The 18917-nt window shown below is 47.6% G+C and overlaps 1 protein-coding gene across 6 annotated transcripts in view; it reads right to left on the bottom strand.

Moving 5' to 3' along the window:
- The window catches only part of thoc7 (THO complex 7), a 68180-nt gene that overhangs the window by 15650 nt on the left and 33613 nt on the right, over nt 1–18917 (bottom strand). For all 6 annotated transcript variants that reach the window (XM_070538269.1, XM_070538268.1, XM_070538272.1 and 3 more), the window contains one exon: nt 6758–6952. In XM_070538269.1, coding sequence (XP_070394370.1) covers nt 6758–6952 — 195 coding nt within the window. The remainder of the gene's footprint in view (nt 1–6757; nt 6953–18917) is intronic.

Raw genomic sequence — 18917 nt, 5'->3', positions numbered from 1 at the left:
TCCTGCTATGAGCCTTATACAGAACGGAAGTGCTTTCAAACATGGGCTTGCAGGAACAATCTCGGCAGTGAATGCCCAAGTGACCCGAGATTACCTTATTGACATTGTATTGATGCTCCCTTAATCTCTCGTTGATGCATCTGCCGGTTTGACCAATATACGTATTTCCGCATGAAAGTGGGATGGCATAGACAACGTTATGAGTACAGGTTACAAATTGTTGGCGGTGTTGGGTAGAACATGAGGGCCTTTTGTTATTTTCTGTGTTAACCTGTTTGCATAGCTTCTGTAGACGCTCAGGGGCAGAGAAAACTACATCTACTCCCGATTTCGCCGCTATTCTTCTGAGATTGTGAGAAATGCAATGAATGTATGGCACCACAGCAACTTTCTTTGCTCTAGCATTGGTACTACTTGCATTCGACGCGTTTTTGCACTTTTTGCTTAAGCCCTCCGCGACAGAAGTTAGCATGCGCATCGGGTAACCAGAATCTGCCAGGCGCTTGGCCTGCTCTTTGAGACTGGCTTCCATTTTGTGGTCACATGACTTCGTCAAGGAATTGTTGAAACACGATGTCACTACTGCGCGTTTTACAAGTTTTGAATGAGCAGAATGAAATGGTAGGACTGGCTTATTGCCTCTCGGCTGATAACTCCAGCATGTCATTTGTGGATAAAAGTACAAACCCAAGTCTAAAAACCTTATGAAATTGCCTATGGGGACTTCATGTGTCAAAGACAAAGGGGACAACACTTTAGTGAATGAGGTTACGGTTCCGTAACCTCATTCACTTTCGTTCTGTATAAGGCTCATAGCAGGATGACGAGGAAGATTGTAGAGGCATACGAGATAGCAAAATTACAGCAAAAGTGCGTAAGCAAGCCTTCGGTATCACTTTCGGAAAAGGAGATATGATTCCTTGGTTTGTCTTCGTGACAATTGTAGTAGATATTTTTTTCTCTTTTTTTCCCTTGCCTTGCACACGTGTCCGGTTCAACGAAATGTACCGCTCAATGTTCTTTTTTGCTGTCACGTTTGTTTCCGCTCGCACGGTATATATTTATCGATGCGTGCGAAAATAAAATATATAGTTGAAAGTGAAGCGCTGTGTCTGTGTATCTGTTTATTTCTTCGTCCTCGTCCGTCGCGCTTATACACTCTACCATGGACAGCACTTGCAATAGAAGATGGAGAGTCGTACCACTTGCACAGCCTCTTTGAAGAAGTGCTTGTAGTTCCAGGCATAGAGAACATGCATCAGGCTGGCACCAGGGAACTACACCCAAGCATGAGTAAAGTTCTCGATGACTTTAGCCATCCGTTTACTACAGTTGCGGGATGTACCACCCTGGCTCAGCACCGCATTGACACGGGGGACAACAGTGCGCCCGTGAGGTGCAAGCTACGTCCAGTGAATGCAAAGAAGCAGAAGATCATCGAGGGCTGTGTGGATGACCTCCTAGAACAGGGCCTTATAAGACGAAGCACCAGCCCGTGGACTAGCGCCCCAGTGCTCGTTGCAAAGAAGTCTGGAGGCTACCGGCTCGCTGTGGACTACCGTCCGTTAAATGCATGCACCCGAGTACCTGCCTACCCAATGCCTCGAACAGGCTGGCTGCTAGCGCAGTTGGGCCGAGCAATGTGGTTTTCCAGCTCTGATCTCTCCCAAGGGTTTTTCCAAATTCCTGTTTGCAAGGCTGACATAGCTAAAACGGCCTTCATTTGCCATCAAGGTACATTTGAATTTACGAGGATGCCCTTCGGGGTGGCAGGCGGTCCAGCAACTTTTCAAACCCTAATGGACCGGGTGCTGCAGGGAATCAATCACCACTTTGCTATGGCATTTTTAGATGATGCTCTTGTATACTCAGAGACACTGGAGAACCATGTTGAACATGTAAGGGAAGTGCTGCAACGCATTGAGGGTGCTGGCCTTACGATTAATCCAGATAAAGTACAGGTCTGCCGTCAGTCCCTCAAGTTTTTAGGTCACATCATCTCCCCTGGGCAGTGCAGACCAGATGAGGACAAGGTGCGTGCAGTGCTGGATTACCCAAGACCCAGTACAGTTAAGCAGCTGCAAGCCTTCCTGGGACTTGCCGGCTACTATAGAAGCTTCATCCCTCACTTTTCACTGACCAACCTTTTGAAGAAGAACGAGCCATGGCAGTGGGAGGAGCGCCAAGAACAGGCTTTCACTGCACTCAAGCAGGCCTTAGCTCAGGATGCTGTTATAAGCCTCCCAGATCTAAATCGGCCCTTTGTGGTGGAGACAGATGCAAGTGGCATTGGCATTGCAGCTGTACTACTGCAGGCTGGCCCTGATGGTCTGCAGCCAGTTTCCTTCATTAGCAGAGTCCTTACAGCAGCCAAGAGCCATTATACTGTCCAGGAGTGGTTTGGGCAGTGGACAAGTTCAGGGCATATCTTGAATTTACGGAGTTTGAGATACACTGTGACCACTCCTCTCTGGCATGGATGTTTAATACCGACCCAGCTTCACCCAGGGTCAAGCGTTGGGTTCTTCGGCTGCAGGGCTTCAACTGCCGAATCAAGCACAGACGAGGGCTGGCAAACATACCCGCTGATGCCTTGAGTAGAGCCCTTCTCCAGTGTGAAGACAACCCAAGTGACAACCTACATGAGACTACATTGCTGCTCCAGAACCTGAAGGCAAAATTACATTTGATGAAGTAGCTGGGGCCTCGGAGGTTGACTCTTCCCTGCTGAGTGACACAACACAGCTGGTACAAGAACAGGCTCGTGATGACCGCCTCTTAAAGCTGAAGGCGGTGGTCTAAGGGACTCAGCTAACAAGCTCGGACCCTGATCATCGCCTCTTTCGCGATCTGGCCGAAACAATGGAACTGCAGCCAAGCGGATTGCTGGTTCAGCAAAGAGGCAACCAGAAAATAGCGTGGTTACCTAATCACTTGCGGCAGCTGGCACTGAAGGTGGCCCACGACCATCCCACTGCAAGCCATGCTGGATTTTTCAAAACTCTGAGGCGTATTGCCGCACGATTCGTCTGGCTGGGCATGCGAGCAGACATATCAAAGTATGTGCGATGCTGTGCTGTCTGTCAGCGCACAAAAGCTCGGCGCAAAAAACCAGAAGGCCTCATGAGCAGTCAGTGGGCAACATCGCCCATGGAAGAGCTCAGTGTTGACATTATCGGGCCCTTGCCATCTGCACCTCGGGGCCACAAATACTTGCTGGTAGTTATTGACAAATTTACGAAGTTCCCAGAGCTTTTCCCTCTACGAGCAGCAACAAGTGCAAAAATACTGGAGTGCATGGTGCAAGTCTTCTGCCGCCATGGCACACCTGTGGCCATCACCAGTGATAATGGCAAGCCCTTTGTTAGCACGCTATGGCACAACCTCTTTAAACACTGGGGCATCAAAGATCATCACACAGTACCTTACCGGCCGGCTGGCCAAATGGTGGAGCGTCACAATGGCACAATTAAGCAATGTCTACGGGCATACTGCTCCAACCACAAAGACTGGGACCGGCATATACCTGAGATCACCCTTGCCATGCGTACTGCCGAGAGCGTCGTCACCGGATATACTCCAGCATTGTTGTGTTACGGCCGCGAGTTGCGCACCCCATGGGAACCTGCAAGCGACAAAGGGGACACGGAGCCTCCGAAAGCAGCACACCATGCACTTGCTGCAGAACTCCAGCGGTGCCTTGGAGAGGCCTTCCAGTATGCTCGGTCCCATCAGGCAGCTGCTTGGAAGGTGCAGAAATCCTGTTACGACCGTAATCGTCAGCCAACAACCATCAAAGAGGGTGACCTTGTGCTCCTGGATTCACATACCTTGAGTGATGCGGCCAAGGGCGTTTCGGCGAAATTGGCACCGCGGCGAAGTGGACCTTATTGTGTAGTCAAACGATTAGGTGCCAATTACTTTGTTTTGAGCGATCCTGCTACAGGATGTCATCGAACTACCGCCCACGCTGATCAGCTGATGCTCTACCATGAGCCATGGCTTCTCCCTACCAGCACAGCTTCACGATTCGAGGGGGGGGAGAGTTGTGACGTGCAAGGGCTCAGGCAAGCGAGCCCAAGACCCACGACGAGGCGCCACGGTTCTCGGAGGCCAAGAGCGGGATTGACAGTAGTTGACTGAGCGGTGAACAGGTGGCGTGAGTGCGGGGCGGACAGCGGCGCAAGTGTGCGGGGAGAGAGTGAAAAGAGATCGGAGTGTGGTTGCAGGTGTTGCGGGCGCGGAAGGTTGGCGCGCGGGAAATAAAGCGGTACTTCGGGACAACGTGTGGCGTGTCGTCGATCGTGACAGGTGAAACGTGTGTTACAACTAGCTTTGCAGGTTTCTGGCATGTGCTCAGCTTCTTGGGACAGCACATTAAATTGTGTTGTTGGTTGCTTTTCTTCAATGCATTACTGATCTTGTACTTCACCTTCTTGAATATCACTGCAATGCCAGAATAACTAGAGTGTATTCATATACGAGGTAGAGTGTAACTAGAGTGTAGTTTGTCCCGAACAAGGAGAATGTCAGGGTCCTGGTGCATTTAGGCGGAATGAATAATATAGTCACCAACTAATTTTCCAGACCTTGCAGGGATTAAAAAAATTATCTGAAAGATTAAACAGTCCGAAAAATGTGTTCGGCCAAAAAAAAATAAAATTTATTAGGCTTAGAGTGGCGAAAATCTCTAATAATGCCCTGCCTCATACTATGCTTGAAGGCGATCAGATTTGCTTAGATCTGCGCAAGAGTGACGTCGTCTCCGCATACAGTCTGAGAAGAATGTCACCGCGTTGGCAATCTCAGTTGCTGGAGATCGCCACAGAGATCAAAGAAACGAGCCACGTTTTTTCCCACCACTTGGCTCTCGCGAAGGCACACGAGGTGGTGCTGATCACACAAATGCAAAGCCACACAAACAGCCACAAAGATGCAACATCATCTCCGAGACACACCTGCTCTGTGGACACAGCAGGTGTGTACTAGTCGTAGTACAAGTAAATAGCAACCTAAACTTTAAAATAAATAAATTAATAAAAATGGATCCTACATTAAGTGATCATGAGAATAGTGCTGACCAAAAAACAAAATAAACAAGAAAAAGTGCCGTCCCCTTGAGCATTTTGTCAGCCAAGGAAAAGCGGGCATGGCCTCCAGACCGGAGAATGTTGTGCTCTATTCTTGTCTTATTCTTGGAGGCTATAGAGCGGGCCACTAGAAGCCAAGCCAGCAGAAAATACAACATGGCGGCCCCCAAGATTGGGTAGCGTGGTTCAGAATGAGCGATTTAGTCTGGAAAATCGAATTTGGGGCCTAAATTACACAAGAAATTGGTTGTGAAAATGCATTAGTTCTAGGGGGACTGACAGTACATTCAAAAGTCCGGAATATCGATCAAGTCCGAAATTTTGGAGTCCGAAACATCCATTCATGGAAGCGCACAATGTCTAGGAGAAAATCAACTTAAGTGTCTCTTGTGCATGAGCTAGGAGTGTATGTGTTTGCTGAATAGGTGGATTGTATTTGTTCGTGATCCTCGTCAAGGTGAGTTTGGTATGTTGCTCTGCTAATCGTTTGTCAGTGTTTTCATGGTTTCTATTGCGACGTCACCTGCATTGTGTGTCAGTTTATTAGACTGGCAGTGAATAAAACGTGTAGTGTACTGTGGTGCAGCAGCACGACTCTTAAAGGCGTTATGTGCACACATTTTCCTCGCGAGGAATGGAACCTATGGAACCTTATGTGCGCACAGGAACCTAACGGTAAGAGATGCCATAGAAGCCTAACGTCATTCAGCAGGGTTGTTCAAGCAAGATTGTGCCGATTTATAAAATTAATCATTCATAAATTAGTCATCATAATTGGAATATTTCTGTTAATTATTGCATCCTGCACAATTCTAACATGTTTGACGCCAGCAGTTATACAAAGCATCAGTGCCTAAGCACTACTCGGGCCCGCGTGAAGACATTAAGCAGGCAGGAAGACAGTGATATGACATCACATATATACATGTAATTGTGTAGTTCTGCTTGACTGAAGGAACTTGTAGGCATCCCGGCATGTAGCCAGCTCAGTGGCAAAGGAATGAACTTAGAAGCAGTTTAGACTCCCCTCTAGCGGTACGTAAACGCTTGCATTCATGCATTTTGTCTTCACCGCCAAGACGCTTTGCAGGGAAGACAGAACATGTGAATTTCAAGATAAATGAGAAACCACTTCAATTTTTTTTGCTGCTAATAACAAAAACTGCTTTGATAAAAGTTCATCAGTTTAAAAACAGTACAATTTGCTAACAAATGCGGGCTATGTCAAAGGACCAGGACCACCTCAATATCAACATGGCTAATAAACATATGCCAAAACCAAATTCTTTGCAAGTTCATTGACATCTGTGTGAACTGCTGTGCAATATATCCATTTAAAAACATTTTTTTCTCACACTAACGACCTTGAGCATCTGGCTGACAGAAATATAAAGCTTTTGCAGAAGACCAGTTTTTCAAAGAAAAGGAATTCTCAGTAATGCACCATTTTTAATGGCCTGTCAAAATCTAAGAATGGCTAACAATCAATAAATGCAATTTTTGCGGCAAGGACTTACATTTTCCAGAGAAAAATTAGTTTTGCTCTCATAATGAAGCAACTGATATTTTGGTGACATTCTTTATGGTGCGTAGTTTCACGCACCATAAAGGAAGCACCATAGTTTCGTCTTGGGATGCGGAATGAAGCAACCTTAACCCGAGCTCACCCTTGAGGATGCGGCCCAGCTCGCAGACGGATGTGAGCAGCACATGAAACTGCCGCCGCCGATGCTCCAGGCGAGAGTCCAGTGCCTGCTGTGACTGCTGCAGTGAGTGGATCTCCTTCTCCAGGCACTCGAGCTGAGACAGCATGCCTCGCCTGTCTGGCTGCTTCGCTATCACCTTGGCCAAGGCATCATACTCTGCACGTGTGAAAAAACAGGGCCGCAATTTTATGACGACGCCTTCCGCTCAATCCTATGCTACTCTTACCATCCACCATTCACGGCCGGCTGATAGTGTGGGCGGAGCGTCACTCTGACTGCTGACCATGTGCGAAAAACTCAAAAAGGAATAACATAGGAAAAGTAATCGATACAAAATTGCGGCTTAGTGCTCTGTGACTGAGCAGTGTTTGTATTATATTTGCAAGTATACACATTGTGTCTACTGAATAAGATGACTAATGCTGACCAATTTTAGTATATTCTGTAATGTACTACCCCTCTCCTTATATAATATCCCAAGCAGGGGTCTTTAAGGGAACAAGAGGTGATGGTGATGTGATTAGATGGCGCAACTGCATCGCGGATATAGCAGAGAACATCGTCATGTGAGCTCAGTAGTCCAAAGGGGACTTGAAGGGGCTTAGCAACAGGAAGCTATTGTTTGTAGGTTGAAATCCTGAAAAAGGATGCTGCTAGCTTTAACTCAGCACACCTCTACAGACAAATAGACTACATGCAATATGTACATGGGGTAAACAAGGCATGACGCACAGGGCTAATGTTGAGATTAACACATGTGGCACCTCTCATTTTCTTAACATTACACAGCTATGCCAGCAACTATTGCGTGTGTATCACCACATCATAGCTGGCACGTTTGTGCCAGCAGGATATTTGAATTTCAAAAAAGGAATTCAGACCCTTCACATGCAATTTTCTCGTAAACTAAGTCTTCCCTTGGCACGAAACAAGCGTTGCGAGGTTTCTGGAATGCTATTTAAAACAGTCCACGTCGACTTAGTGTTTGCCTTTAGTGTCCCTTTAAGGCTCTTTTGGTGCAGTGTCCACAAGTGTGGACGTCACAGAAAACAGTAACAACTTTTTTTTTTTTCTACCTCTTGGCAACTGTTAACTTGAAGTGTGGAGGGTTCAAAATATTGTGTGTATGAGGTGCTACCCAAAAGTTCGCGCACGCGCGATAACACAGAAGATGTATAGGATGTACAGCTTGCAGTTTTTAGATATTGAAATAACTCTTACTGAAGAAGGTGCCTGCTGTATGTACAGACCCCATGCCCGCAAGGAACTGTTGCCGTATCAGTCGACATACACTAAGACTGTTAAACATGCAATTGCCACTATGTGCCTTGAATTCGCCCTTAAAAAATTGTGCTGTCATAAGGTACACGAAAGCTTTGATGAATAGATTGGGAAGTTAAGGAAGGCTGGCTTTCTTTTTTTGGTTTTGAGTGCAGTTTCGGAGGCATTGTTGAAAAATGTGAAAAAAGAAAAAGAAGCAATGAAGAAGGTCAAATATTGGAAAAGAAAGCTAAACAAGTGGTGATCCCGCATTCTCACAAAGTGGTGCATAATCTTAAACACGTCGCCGTGAAATACAAACTACCTGTGATTTTTTTCAACACCCCGAAAACTTGCTACTTTGTGCCACCTGATTGGATCTGGTGATTCTAAGAAAGTAGATTATTTTATTAAACACACAAACCCTTTTGTGAAGTATGAAGAAGGGGTGCTATACCGCATAGCGCTGAAGTGCAGAAAAAAGTATATCGGCCAAACTTCAGAAGTATTCAGCACAAGCTTTTGCTGAAAAATGGTTATGTCTCAAACTTGTCGCTTCATTGCAAGGCCTGCAGGAATGAAAATAAGCATGTGAAGCAAGGCTTCATGATACGACAATCATGTTTAAAAGCAAAGATACTGTGGCGCGTGAACTGTTGGAGGGGACCAGATTAGCACCCCGTCTCTGAATATTTATGGAAAGTGTGTTCTTAGATAGGTTTTAGATATTCTTTAATCTTGTGATTCCCTTCCAATACATTTTCTGTGTTCTTGCACTTGCGCATTCACATGTTCAGCAGTCTCTCTTTTCCTTCCCTCTCTCCCCATGGCTATATATTCAACCGCTTTTGACCTCAATAAATAGTTGCAAGTAGTGCCTTGTCCTGTCGTTGTTTGTTCATTGGTGTGCTCTCTCCATTGGCGCTTCATCTTTTGAAACCCTCTCTGGATCGCACCATGCCGGCGGAGTGGCAGTCATTCGCTAGCACTTCTGCAGCAGTCCTAAAAGTCGGAGCTGTGACCCTTACCCACAGTTCGCAGTGACCTACGACCACGGTGGGTTCATACCAGGGCGCACAGGGTGAAGCAGGGTGCAAGACCGGGCTACTTGGTATTCCATGCTGAAGTGACTAGTGCAGGAGTGAACACAGGACACTAAAAAGGCGACAAAGACAAGCGTAAACTTCCAACTGGTGTTTATTGCAAAAAGGTATGTATATATACTCTCGCGCACTTGATCATAATCAGTTACAATTGTGCAACTCAACATGGCGATCACACATAAACAAGAGCGCACCATGGCCGTGCTAAGGCTTAAGGTGGCCTCCCACATACAGACTCCAGGAACGCAAATTCTTTAGCAGTCAATGCTAGGGACGGCTTGCTAATGCAGTTGCTTTCTGCGATAGCCGCTGCTTCAATAACGAGTCTAGTGTTGTCCTGCACGTTGCTTGCTATTATTTGTTTTTTCAAAGAGTGGATGACATTTGCATTCACATCCATTGCTCCCAACACAAGACCTCATAGCAGGGGACAGTTCAATTTCCCAGCTGGAGTCCTCTAGCACCACCAAGAGTCTGGAATCTCTCGATGGTGTAATGACATTTGCATTGACATCCATTGCTCCCAACACGAGACCTCATAGCAGGGGACAGTCCAATTTCACAGCCCGAGTCCTCTAGCACCACCAAGAGTCTGGAATCTATCGATGGTGTAATCTTCCTTCATGAAATTGTTTTGTAAGCAGCGTTCATGAAAATGAATTCATAAGCGCTGTTGAACAACAGATGCTGCCTAGAGGACGTGTTTGAATAGGTCTCCTTCTGCAGCTACGCAGTACTGGGTTCACTTTATCACAACTTCTGCGGCTTTCTAGATGACCAACACTGGAATTCTACAGCAGACATCCGTTATCCTTGCCTTGAGCTCATCCGACATCCATCTCGTTCATGTAACACAGTCTTTTACATAACCCCAAAGAAAGAAATTGAGTGGAGAGAAGTCAGGTGACCTAGCCGGCCAATTTACAGGCCCATACCTTCCAATCTATTGCACATGAAAAGTCACATCCAGCCAGTCTCGTGCTCAGCTGCTGCTGTGTGCTGGCACCCCATCTTGCTGATACCACACAAGTGGAAGACGTGACAGCAGGACTTTGCTGAAAAACTGATCCACCACACCTTCCAGGATTTCGTTCACGTAACGCTGTCTAGTCAGTATGTGATCAAAGAAGATGGGACCAATTATAGCACCACTGTAAATTCCAAACAACACAATGAACAACCACTGGTACTTGTGTCGAGTGCACTTTACTCAGTGTGAATTGGAGTCACTCCAACACTGTGCATTATGCAAATTTACCTGGCTGTTACTGCAAAAATTGGTTTCACCTGTGCACACGATGTTACTCAAGAAGTCCGGTGACTCATCGGCTTTTGTGAGGACCCAATTCGAGAAAAACTAGACGATTCTGCAGGTCCCCATCTTCCAAGTATTGGTGCAGGTTAAGGTGGTATGTGTGGAAGACCAAGTCATTTAGAATCCTCCAAACTGATGATTTGGAAATTGGTAGCTGGGTGGCCATGTCCCCCAAGCTGCCATGAGGGTTTGAGGCCATGAATGCTAGGACATCTGTCCGTAGGCTAGGACTCAGATGTAGTCCTCAACCACTGTTTCTGAAAGCTGCCGGTTTGTCTCAGGTTCTCATAATTTCGGATGATAGTCGAAGCGTTTGGTCTACTGCCACAGTTCCATGCATGATATATATTTGTGGCCTTCCCCTTGTTGCCGTTTGCCGCTCCCAAGGCAAGGATCATGTTTTCCTTCGGCTCATTAGAGAAAGACATGGCGACTGGGACAAAAAATGCACCTTTAAACCTTTGCACTAACATTGTCAATTTGCTTTTGTGGTGACAGGTGTAGTGTCAAAAAATGAAAAAAACATCCATGCACTTTATCTACGCTAAGACAACACCTATCACAGCTTGCTTCTAACACCAAACACAACATGTTACTTCAGCCGGCGCGCGGCAGATAAGGAACTAGCTCGATCACAATGTTTTTTCTTTATTTCCTTTATTTCGTTCTGGCTAACTAAGAGGGAGTTTATTCGAGGGAGCTGCTTTATGATGAGGGTGGGAGTGCAGTCATGTGGTATTTTTCATATTTCGCCGTGTTTATTTATCAGTCGGAAAAAGAACAGTACACAATTAGTAGGTTGCTGCAAAATATCTGAATTAGATGCCGCTTGACTGTGCCTAAATACAGTGGAACCCCGTTCATACGTTTTTCACCGGACCGGGGGGAAAAAACGTAACAGCCGGGAAAACGCAACAGTGAGGAAAGCTCCGAAAATGAATGAAGAAAGTGCAGCTTCAACTATAGACAATTTATTTTCACAGAGTGTGCTTAGGACTTAAAGAAGTCCAGAATGGTGGCTTGCCGTTCCTTCCACTCGCAGGAAATCACCACACGTTTCTCAATAGCCTGGAAGGCCGCATTGCTGTCAGCGTTGCTATGAGGTACGATGTACCTGCGGAGGAGGTCCAGAGCCGCGACGGCTTCTCCAAAGCTAGGATCTGGCAACTCCCCGGCATCATGCGGCTCGTGCTCCTCGTCATCATCGCGGTCCATGGCTTCACTCGCGACCGAGTTCTCAACGATCTCGGCGATGCTCTGACACACTGACGTCACGACGGCAGCATCCACGGCGACGTAGTCGTCGTATGCGACTCCCATGGCATCCAGCGCATTCATTGCCTCATCTAGCTCTTCTTCACAAGAGGCAGTTTGTAATTCTTCAGCTTCCGTGGCAGCTTCCATCTCAGCATCCACGCGAAAGCCACACCGTGCGAAGCAGTGCTGCGCAGTTGCACACTCACTGCAGTCCACGCTGATGCGACGTAGTTCATAGCGTCAAGCACCGAAATGGTCGCAGGCTGCTGTCCGCGATCAATATGCGCGAGCCAACGCTTGACAATGCACTTTCTGTAAGAATGCTTCAAGTTTTTTATGACGCCGGCATCTAACGGCTGCAAATGGCTTGTTGTATTTGGTGGTAAAAACACAAGCTTTACGTTCCGAAGAAACGGCGGGTCTCTCGGGTGGGCAGCACAATTGGCCAGAAATAGGATGACACTCCTGCACTGGGCCCCCATCTTGTTGTCAAAGTACCGAAGAAATTCTTCGAACAAAGAACATGTCATCCATGCACGACTGTTGCTTCGGTAGTGACATGGCAGCAGGCGAATGTTTTTTCACGCACCGTGGGTTTCGGTATTTGCCAATTACCCATGGCTTGAGCTTGCCTGAGCCATCCATGTTGCAGCAAAGGAGCACAGTCAGTCGCTGTTTGCTACATTTGCCTCCGTGGCATGCTTCGCCCTTCAGGCTTAATGACTTGGATGGCTGCACCCGAAAGAAGAGGCCCATTTCGTCGGCATTGTAAATATCACGAGGCTCATACCCTTTAACTATTCCAGATAGGGTGGCCTTCCAATCATCCACTGCTTCCATGTTGACAGTCGCTGATTCTCCGCTTACCGTCTTATAAGCAATGTCGTGCCTCTTCCGGAAACGGTCGATCCAGCCATTGGACGCCGCAAAGTCGGTGATGGCCAGTTTGTCGGCTATGTCCATCGCCTTCTTGCGCAAAATGCTGCCGTCGAAGTTGACACCGGCAGCGCGAGCTTGCTTGAACCAGGTAAGAAGAGCCTCGTCGAGGTTTCCATACTTGGCGCCATGAGCCTGCTTTGCTTTCGGGCCGAAGAGCGCGGCATTCCCCTCTATCTCGGCATGCTTGGAGACGATGCTGTTAAGCGTTGAGGGTGGGAGACCAAGGTCCTTGGCAATGTCGATTCTCTTCCGCGCTGGCTACCTGTCGACTGCATTTAATGCGTCCAGCTTTTCCTCAAGGGAAAGCGCTTTCCGCTTGCGAGACGCCATCTAAGCACAAGCTCAATGTTCATGAGGCTGCACAGTAGTGGCGTTTACATGAATACGCCAGAAGTGTATCATATCAACTTTCAAGCGTATCGCATCTCATGTAAACGAGGTAATTTGCTAGGAAGGCATATCGCATCCAATACCCCAAACAAGGGTAGCTTGAGATCGAGAATGCACATTTCAGCGGCACATGTAAACAGAAGCGTATCGCATCAGGAATTATGGGAAAGCATTCGCTGCGTGATTACAACCGGCCAACCAACCAGCGGCGCGGCCGTATGGCAGCGGAAGCACATTTACCGGAAGTAGAGGGCTCATTCTGAAATGTGACACCAGATGGCACTAGCTTGCCAGACAGTGAGATGCGCATACATGTAAATGGAGGTGCATCAGCAGAATGCGATACGGCAAGATAATACGATACGCTTCTAGCGTATTTATGTAAACGCCGCTAGTGACGATAGCACGCTAGGAGTCAACCCGTCCAAACCATGCAGTGACCGTAATCACAATGATGATAGTGAGAGCATTTTTCATGAATGGCCACCTAGTGGCAGCCTCTCGAACTGGCGCGAGGCTTCTTTCAGCCAGTTCCATAGCCAAGCCCGGCCAAAACTCATCAAAAGCCAAAATGGCGGTTGGAGCGCGTTGCCTACTTTAGCCCAGGCAGGTTCGGGATGCTAAGTTGCGACATGTCATGCGGGAACGTTTTCACAGTGTCAGGATTGGGGGCTCAATCCCATCGCTCGAGATCCGTTGTCAAGATTGGAGTCCGGCATGAATTCGAAGCTAGCTGGCCCATGCCGTCGTCCAACTTATCCACGCTGAGGACGTTGATGAAGGGAAGAACTGCTTCTCATTGAGAACGTGGAATATGGGTTTATTTACAGTATTTAAATCAGTCCAACATGACTGCTCAAGAGAAGTGTGTCCAGCATTCGCACCACAGCAGTTTTTAAACACTCGGTCCTCCCGCGATACAAGGTGACGCGAACGTTCGTTTACTCATTGTCAACTTGCCGCCGCCCCGCGGAACAGTTTACGCACACAAAGGCACACACATTCCCATGTCCGGCGCCGACGTCAGAGGGGCGCCGTTCCGGGAAGCTCGGAGCCATTCTGGGTAGCTCGTTGTCCTGCGTCCCGGAAGGCGCGTGGGAAGCAACAAAAAACGGCTTTCCCGCGGCAGCTCGCTCATGCGTAGCAGATCAGGTCCGCGCTGGGGAGCTCGGGCACAATAGTTCGCCCGCCGAACTCGTTCCGTCACAACGGCGATGGAGCTGGAGGATGGCGGCGGTGTCAGCACAAAGCCCGCTTCATCGAACGCATCCTAGCTGAAGCGACGGAGAGTGGGGGATGCGTGTCTTGTTCGCCGAACGTAACTGGGTGGCAATCTTGCACTGCAGCTTGCCATTCTTAACAGCGCCTCCATGGCCCGAAAAATCTCGACTGTCTAGCACTGACAACCGCTAGGCAGGAAGAGAACGGCTGGTGGTCAGGGGGTGATTGATGTCTTGGCTCGCAGCGACCACTTGTGTATTGATGTCACCGCCCCAAAACATCCAACAAGGACAGGCAACTGCAAAATGAACCCCACAACACGGCTCTGCGCCAAGATGACGTGCATTGGCTCTCACTTTAGACCCGCTAGGCTTATAAAAAAAAACATAAGTGCAGAAACAAAAAAAATGCTGCATTTCGCTATGCCAATTTTCTGAAGCAAATTCCTGCTGACAAATTCAGCAATCATGGAGGGAATCCTGCTAAATGAGAGGGGATCTTCTTCGCTTAATAAAATTAACACTAGTAACCCTAAAATTTAGGCGGGACCCTCAAACGCAGAAGTCAAATTAGCCTGCTCAAACCATCCGCATTGCTATGCAACTTTCCCTTCTTATATCTAACGGAGAAGTTGTACTCTTGGAGAGTGAGGCTTTATCGGAGCAAGCGGCCATTTTTGTGTGACATTTGATTGAGCCACGTCAGAGGACAGTGGTCGGTCTCGAAGATGAACTTCGCTCCGCACAAGTAACACGACAACTTCTGGGCGGCCCAAACTAAACAAGCACATTCCTTCTATGAAGCGCTGTAGGCTTCCTCTCTTACATTTAGTTTACGGCTGGCATAGAGGATAGGATGCTCCTCGTTATCGTCGCCGACCTGACTAAGTACCACGCCCATACCTCTGTCGCTTGCGTCGCATTGAACTATGAATTCCTTTGTGTTGTCTAGCGCGCGAAGCACAGGGCGAGAAACCAATAGCGTTTTCAAACTTTGGAAAGCCTTCTCTTTGTCCTTATCCCAGTGTACGTTACACGGTGCTCCCTTTCGGAGGGTGTCCGTTAATGGACTTGCCATTTGCGAGTAATTCGGAATGTACCGTTGATAGTACCCCACAAGTCCCAAAAATGAACGAAGGTGCGTTTTCGTGCGCGGCTGAGAAAATTCTCCAATCGTAGCTATTTTCAGCTCAGCCGGCCGCCTCATGCCCTGACCGACAACATGGCCCAGATAAGTAACCTGCGAACAACCAAACCTACACTTTTCCACTTTCATCGTTAAGCCGGCTTCCCTCAACCGTGAGAACACATTTGAGGTGCGATACGTCTTGCTCCCAGCTGTCCGAAAAAATTGCTACATCATCAAGATAGAGCAAGGCAAACTCCTGCAAGTCTTTTAGGACAATATCCATTAACTTAGAGAAGCTAAACGGCGCGTTCTTCAGCCCGAAGCTGAGTGCGAGAGGGCGAAAAGTGCCCACAGGTGAGATGAATGCGGCATAGCGGCTGGCACTTTCTGAAAGGGGAACTTGCCAGTACCCCCGCACGAGATCTATAGTTGAAATGTATTTAGCAGCGCTAACACTTTCAATTCGTTCCTCAATGTTGGGTATCGGGTACAGCTGATCCCTAGTGATGGCATTCAACTTCCTGTAGTCAACACACGGACGAGGGTCCTTGTCAGGGGTTTCTACCAGTGTTAGCGGTGACGTGTAGTCACTCTCAGCGGGCTCAATAACTCCCAACTCTAGCATGCGCTGTATCTCTGCCTCCATAATCTCTCTCTGTCTTGGAGACACCCTGTATGGCTTTGATCTTACTGGTTCGGCTGATGTCAGCTCAATTTCATGCGTTATCAGTTCAGTTCTACCCGGCCCATCGCTGAATCTGTCGAGATATTCCCCTAACACCTCTTTTAGCTCATCTAGCTGCTCGGGTCTTAGAGCGTGCGAGCTTACCGAGTGTTCTACTACTTCTTCTAGGCCGATTTCAGAGTTGGAGGTCGCCCTATACTCTTTAAACTTGGTACTAGTGCCATCCTGCTCTTTGATGGTATAGTTAACGACTCCGCTCCGCTCTATATACGGCTCCATCAAATTGCAGTGATATATCCTCACCTCCTTCCTGCGACCGGGCATTTTCAGAGCATAGTTAGTATCTGAAAGTTTGCGCAACACTTTAACGGGCCCGTCCCTGTGAACTTCAAGCTTGTTCTTTTTTGAAAGTTTGAGGATCATTACCTGGTCTCCGGCGTTAAACGTACGAAGCCTCGCATTCTTGTCGTAATAGAATTTGGCGTTCTTTTGAGCTACTCCCATGTTCTTTCCAACTAGTTCTTGGGTTACGCTTAGCCGTTCCAGCAAATTTAGCACGTATTCAACCACTGTTGGACTCTCCCCTCTTTCCTCCCACATCTCTCTTAACATTCTCAGTGGAGAACGGAGTGTCCTCCCATACACTAGTTCTGCTGGCGAGAACCCTGTCGCTTCATGTGGAACCGTTCACAAAGCAAACAATGTTGCCGGCAGACAGTTCTCCCAGTCCTCTTTGTGCTCGTAACAGAGCGCACGCAAAACTCGCTTAAAAGCACTGAATGCCACCTCTCTACACTGTTTGACTGAGGGTGATAGACAGAACTGTGCATTAACTTTACCCTGCACTTTTGCAAGAACGTGGAAGTCAGTGCGCTCGTGAATACTGACCCTTGATCTGCCTGAATTTCGGCTGGAAACCCAACTCGTGCAAACACTGTCAAAAGCGCGTCCACTACTTCGGTGGAGCTGAGCTCTTTCAAAGGGATTGCTTCTGGAAACTTGGTAGCCGGACACAGCATGGTAAGCAAGTACCTGTAGCCCAATTTTGTTTTTGGAAGAGGCCCTACCGTGTCTATTACAAGTCGTCTGAAAGGCTCTGTCATTAACGGCACTACCTTCGGTGGAGCTTTCCATGTCTCTCCTGGTTTACCAGAACGCTGGCAGGCGTCACAAGATCTTACAAAGTTTTCTACGTCTTTGAAACAGCCAGGCCAGTAGTATTCCATAAGCAATCTTTCCTTTGATTTGTTTATGCCTAGGTGGCCGGACCACCCATTTCCATGACAGAGACTCAAAAGGTCCTCCCTATACTTAGTAGGTACGACTAACTGATCTAAAATCCTACCCTTTCGATCTCTGTAGTGCGGATACAACAATCCTCCTCTCTCATGTATCGTCACGTTGCGCCTAGCAACGCCTTCTTTAGCTGTATCATGTAATTTAGCTAAGCTCTCATCATTCTTTTGCTCAGCTGCCAGTGACTCTCTATCCACACGAAAGAGCTTATCAAAGTTCTTTGAGGCCGGTGATAATAACGACCCTGTCTCGCTTGTGAGCGCGTCTACTTGCTCTTCCTGCAGGCTAGAACTCTGACACTCTAGTGCTACGCTCTCATTGAGCTGGTCAGCTGGCAGGCTCTCCTCAGCTGTTCTTTTGTCCCTCGGGCCTAGCTCGGATTCGGGTATTGAAGTTATCTCCTTTTCTGCTTCCGCTGGAGGAGCTTGAGCATTTTCAGCCGAAAGCGCCGCGATCTTACGAGCTTGGCCTCGGGTCAATGCTTGTACTATGCCCTCTCCCAGTTTGAGCCTTTTGTCACGCAGTAACTGATTCGAACGATTCGAAAAGATGTAAGGATACTGCAGTGACAAAAATTTGGAAACTGCAGCCTCAGTCTCTAGCTCCCCTAATGGTCCATTGATTTTGACTTTGGCCATGGGCAGACACATGCTGTGTTCTTCTACAACCTATTTTATCCATGCTACTTCTCCGGTGAAGTCATCTACCATCACGTAAGACGGATGGACAATGTCCATCGTGGCGGCACTGTCTCTTAGCACTCGGCATGGTTTTCCATTAACTTGCAGGTCATGAAGATATGAAGATATGGACTTAAAAGTTCCATATTCTCATCTTTTTCCTCCACGTAGGAGAAAACTATGCTAGACTTCCCACAGTTTACAGCTATATGTCCCAGTTTGTGGCATTTGTAACAGTGAATTGGTCTAAAAGATTCGAATTTTCTTTTCTGTTCTTTTTGTGCAGTTTCTCCGTTAAGTTTCTCCTCGCTCTTTTCTGCGGACTTTTCCGCCATGTCTACAGGCTCCGATCGTCTAGTCTGCGCACCCTTTTTGAACGGATATGGTTTCCGCGGTCCATTTCAACCGTCCAAGTTTCTGTCCTCGGCGTTTAACTTTCTACGGGTTGCGTACTCTTCGGCTAATTCAGCCGCCCTTTCCACAGTCTCTGTCTTGCACCCACAGTTTCACAGCTTGGGGGATGGTTTTGTAAAACTGCTCTAGACACATGCATTCAATGATCATGTCTCTGCTGTCGTACGCTTCTGTGCTTTTAAGCCACTCGACTAGGTTGGCCTTTAAGCTGTACGCAAACTCCGGATACCCCTCGCTATCTTTCTTGCCTGTGCTTGTAAACCTTTGCCAAAAAGCTTCAGCTGAAAGGCGGTATTTCTTCAGGAGACTAGCCTTAACTTTCGCATAATCATATGCATCCTGTGCAATGAGTCTGGTGATTACTTCTGCCGCCTCACACGGCAACATAGACAGCAACCGCTGTGGCCATGTACTCGGGCTGTAGTTCATCTTC

This window comes from Dermacentor albipictus, chromosome 5 (genome assembly GCF_038994185.2).
Source record: "Dermacentor albipictus isolate Rhodes 1998 colony chromosome 5, USDA_Dalb.pri_finalv2, whole genome shotgun sequence".
NCBI lineage: Eukaryota > Metazoa > Arthropoda > Arachnida > Ixodida > Ixodidae > Dermacentor > Dermacentor albipictus.
Note: the sequence above shows the minus strand (reverse complement) of the source record. Positions and strands in the feature narration are given on the sequence as shown.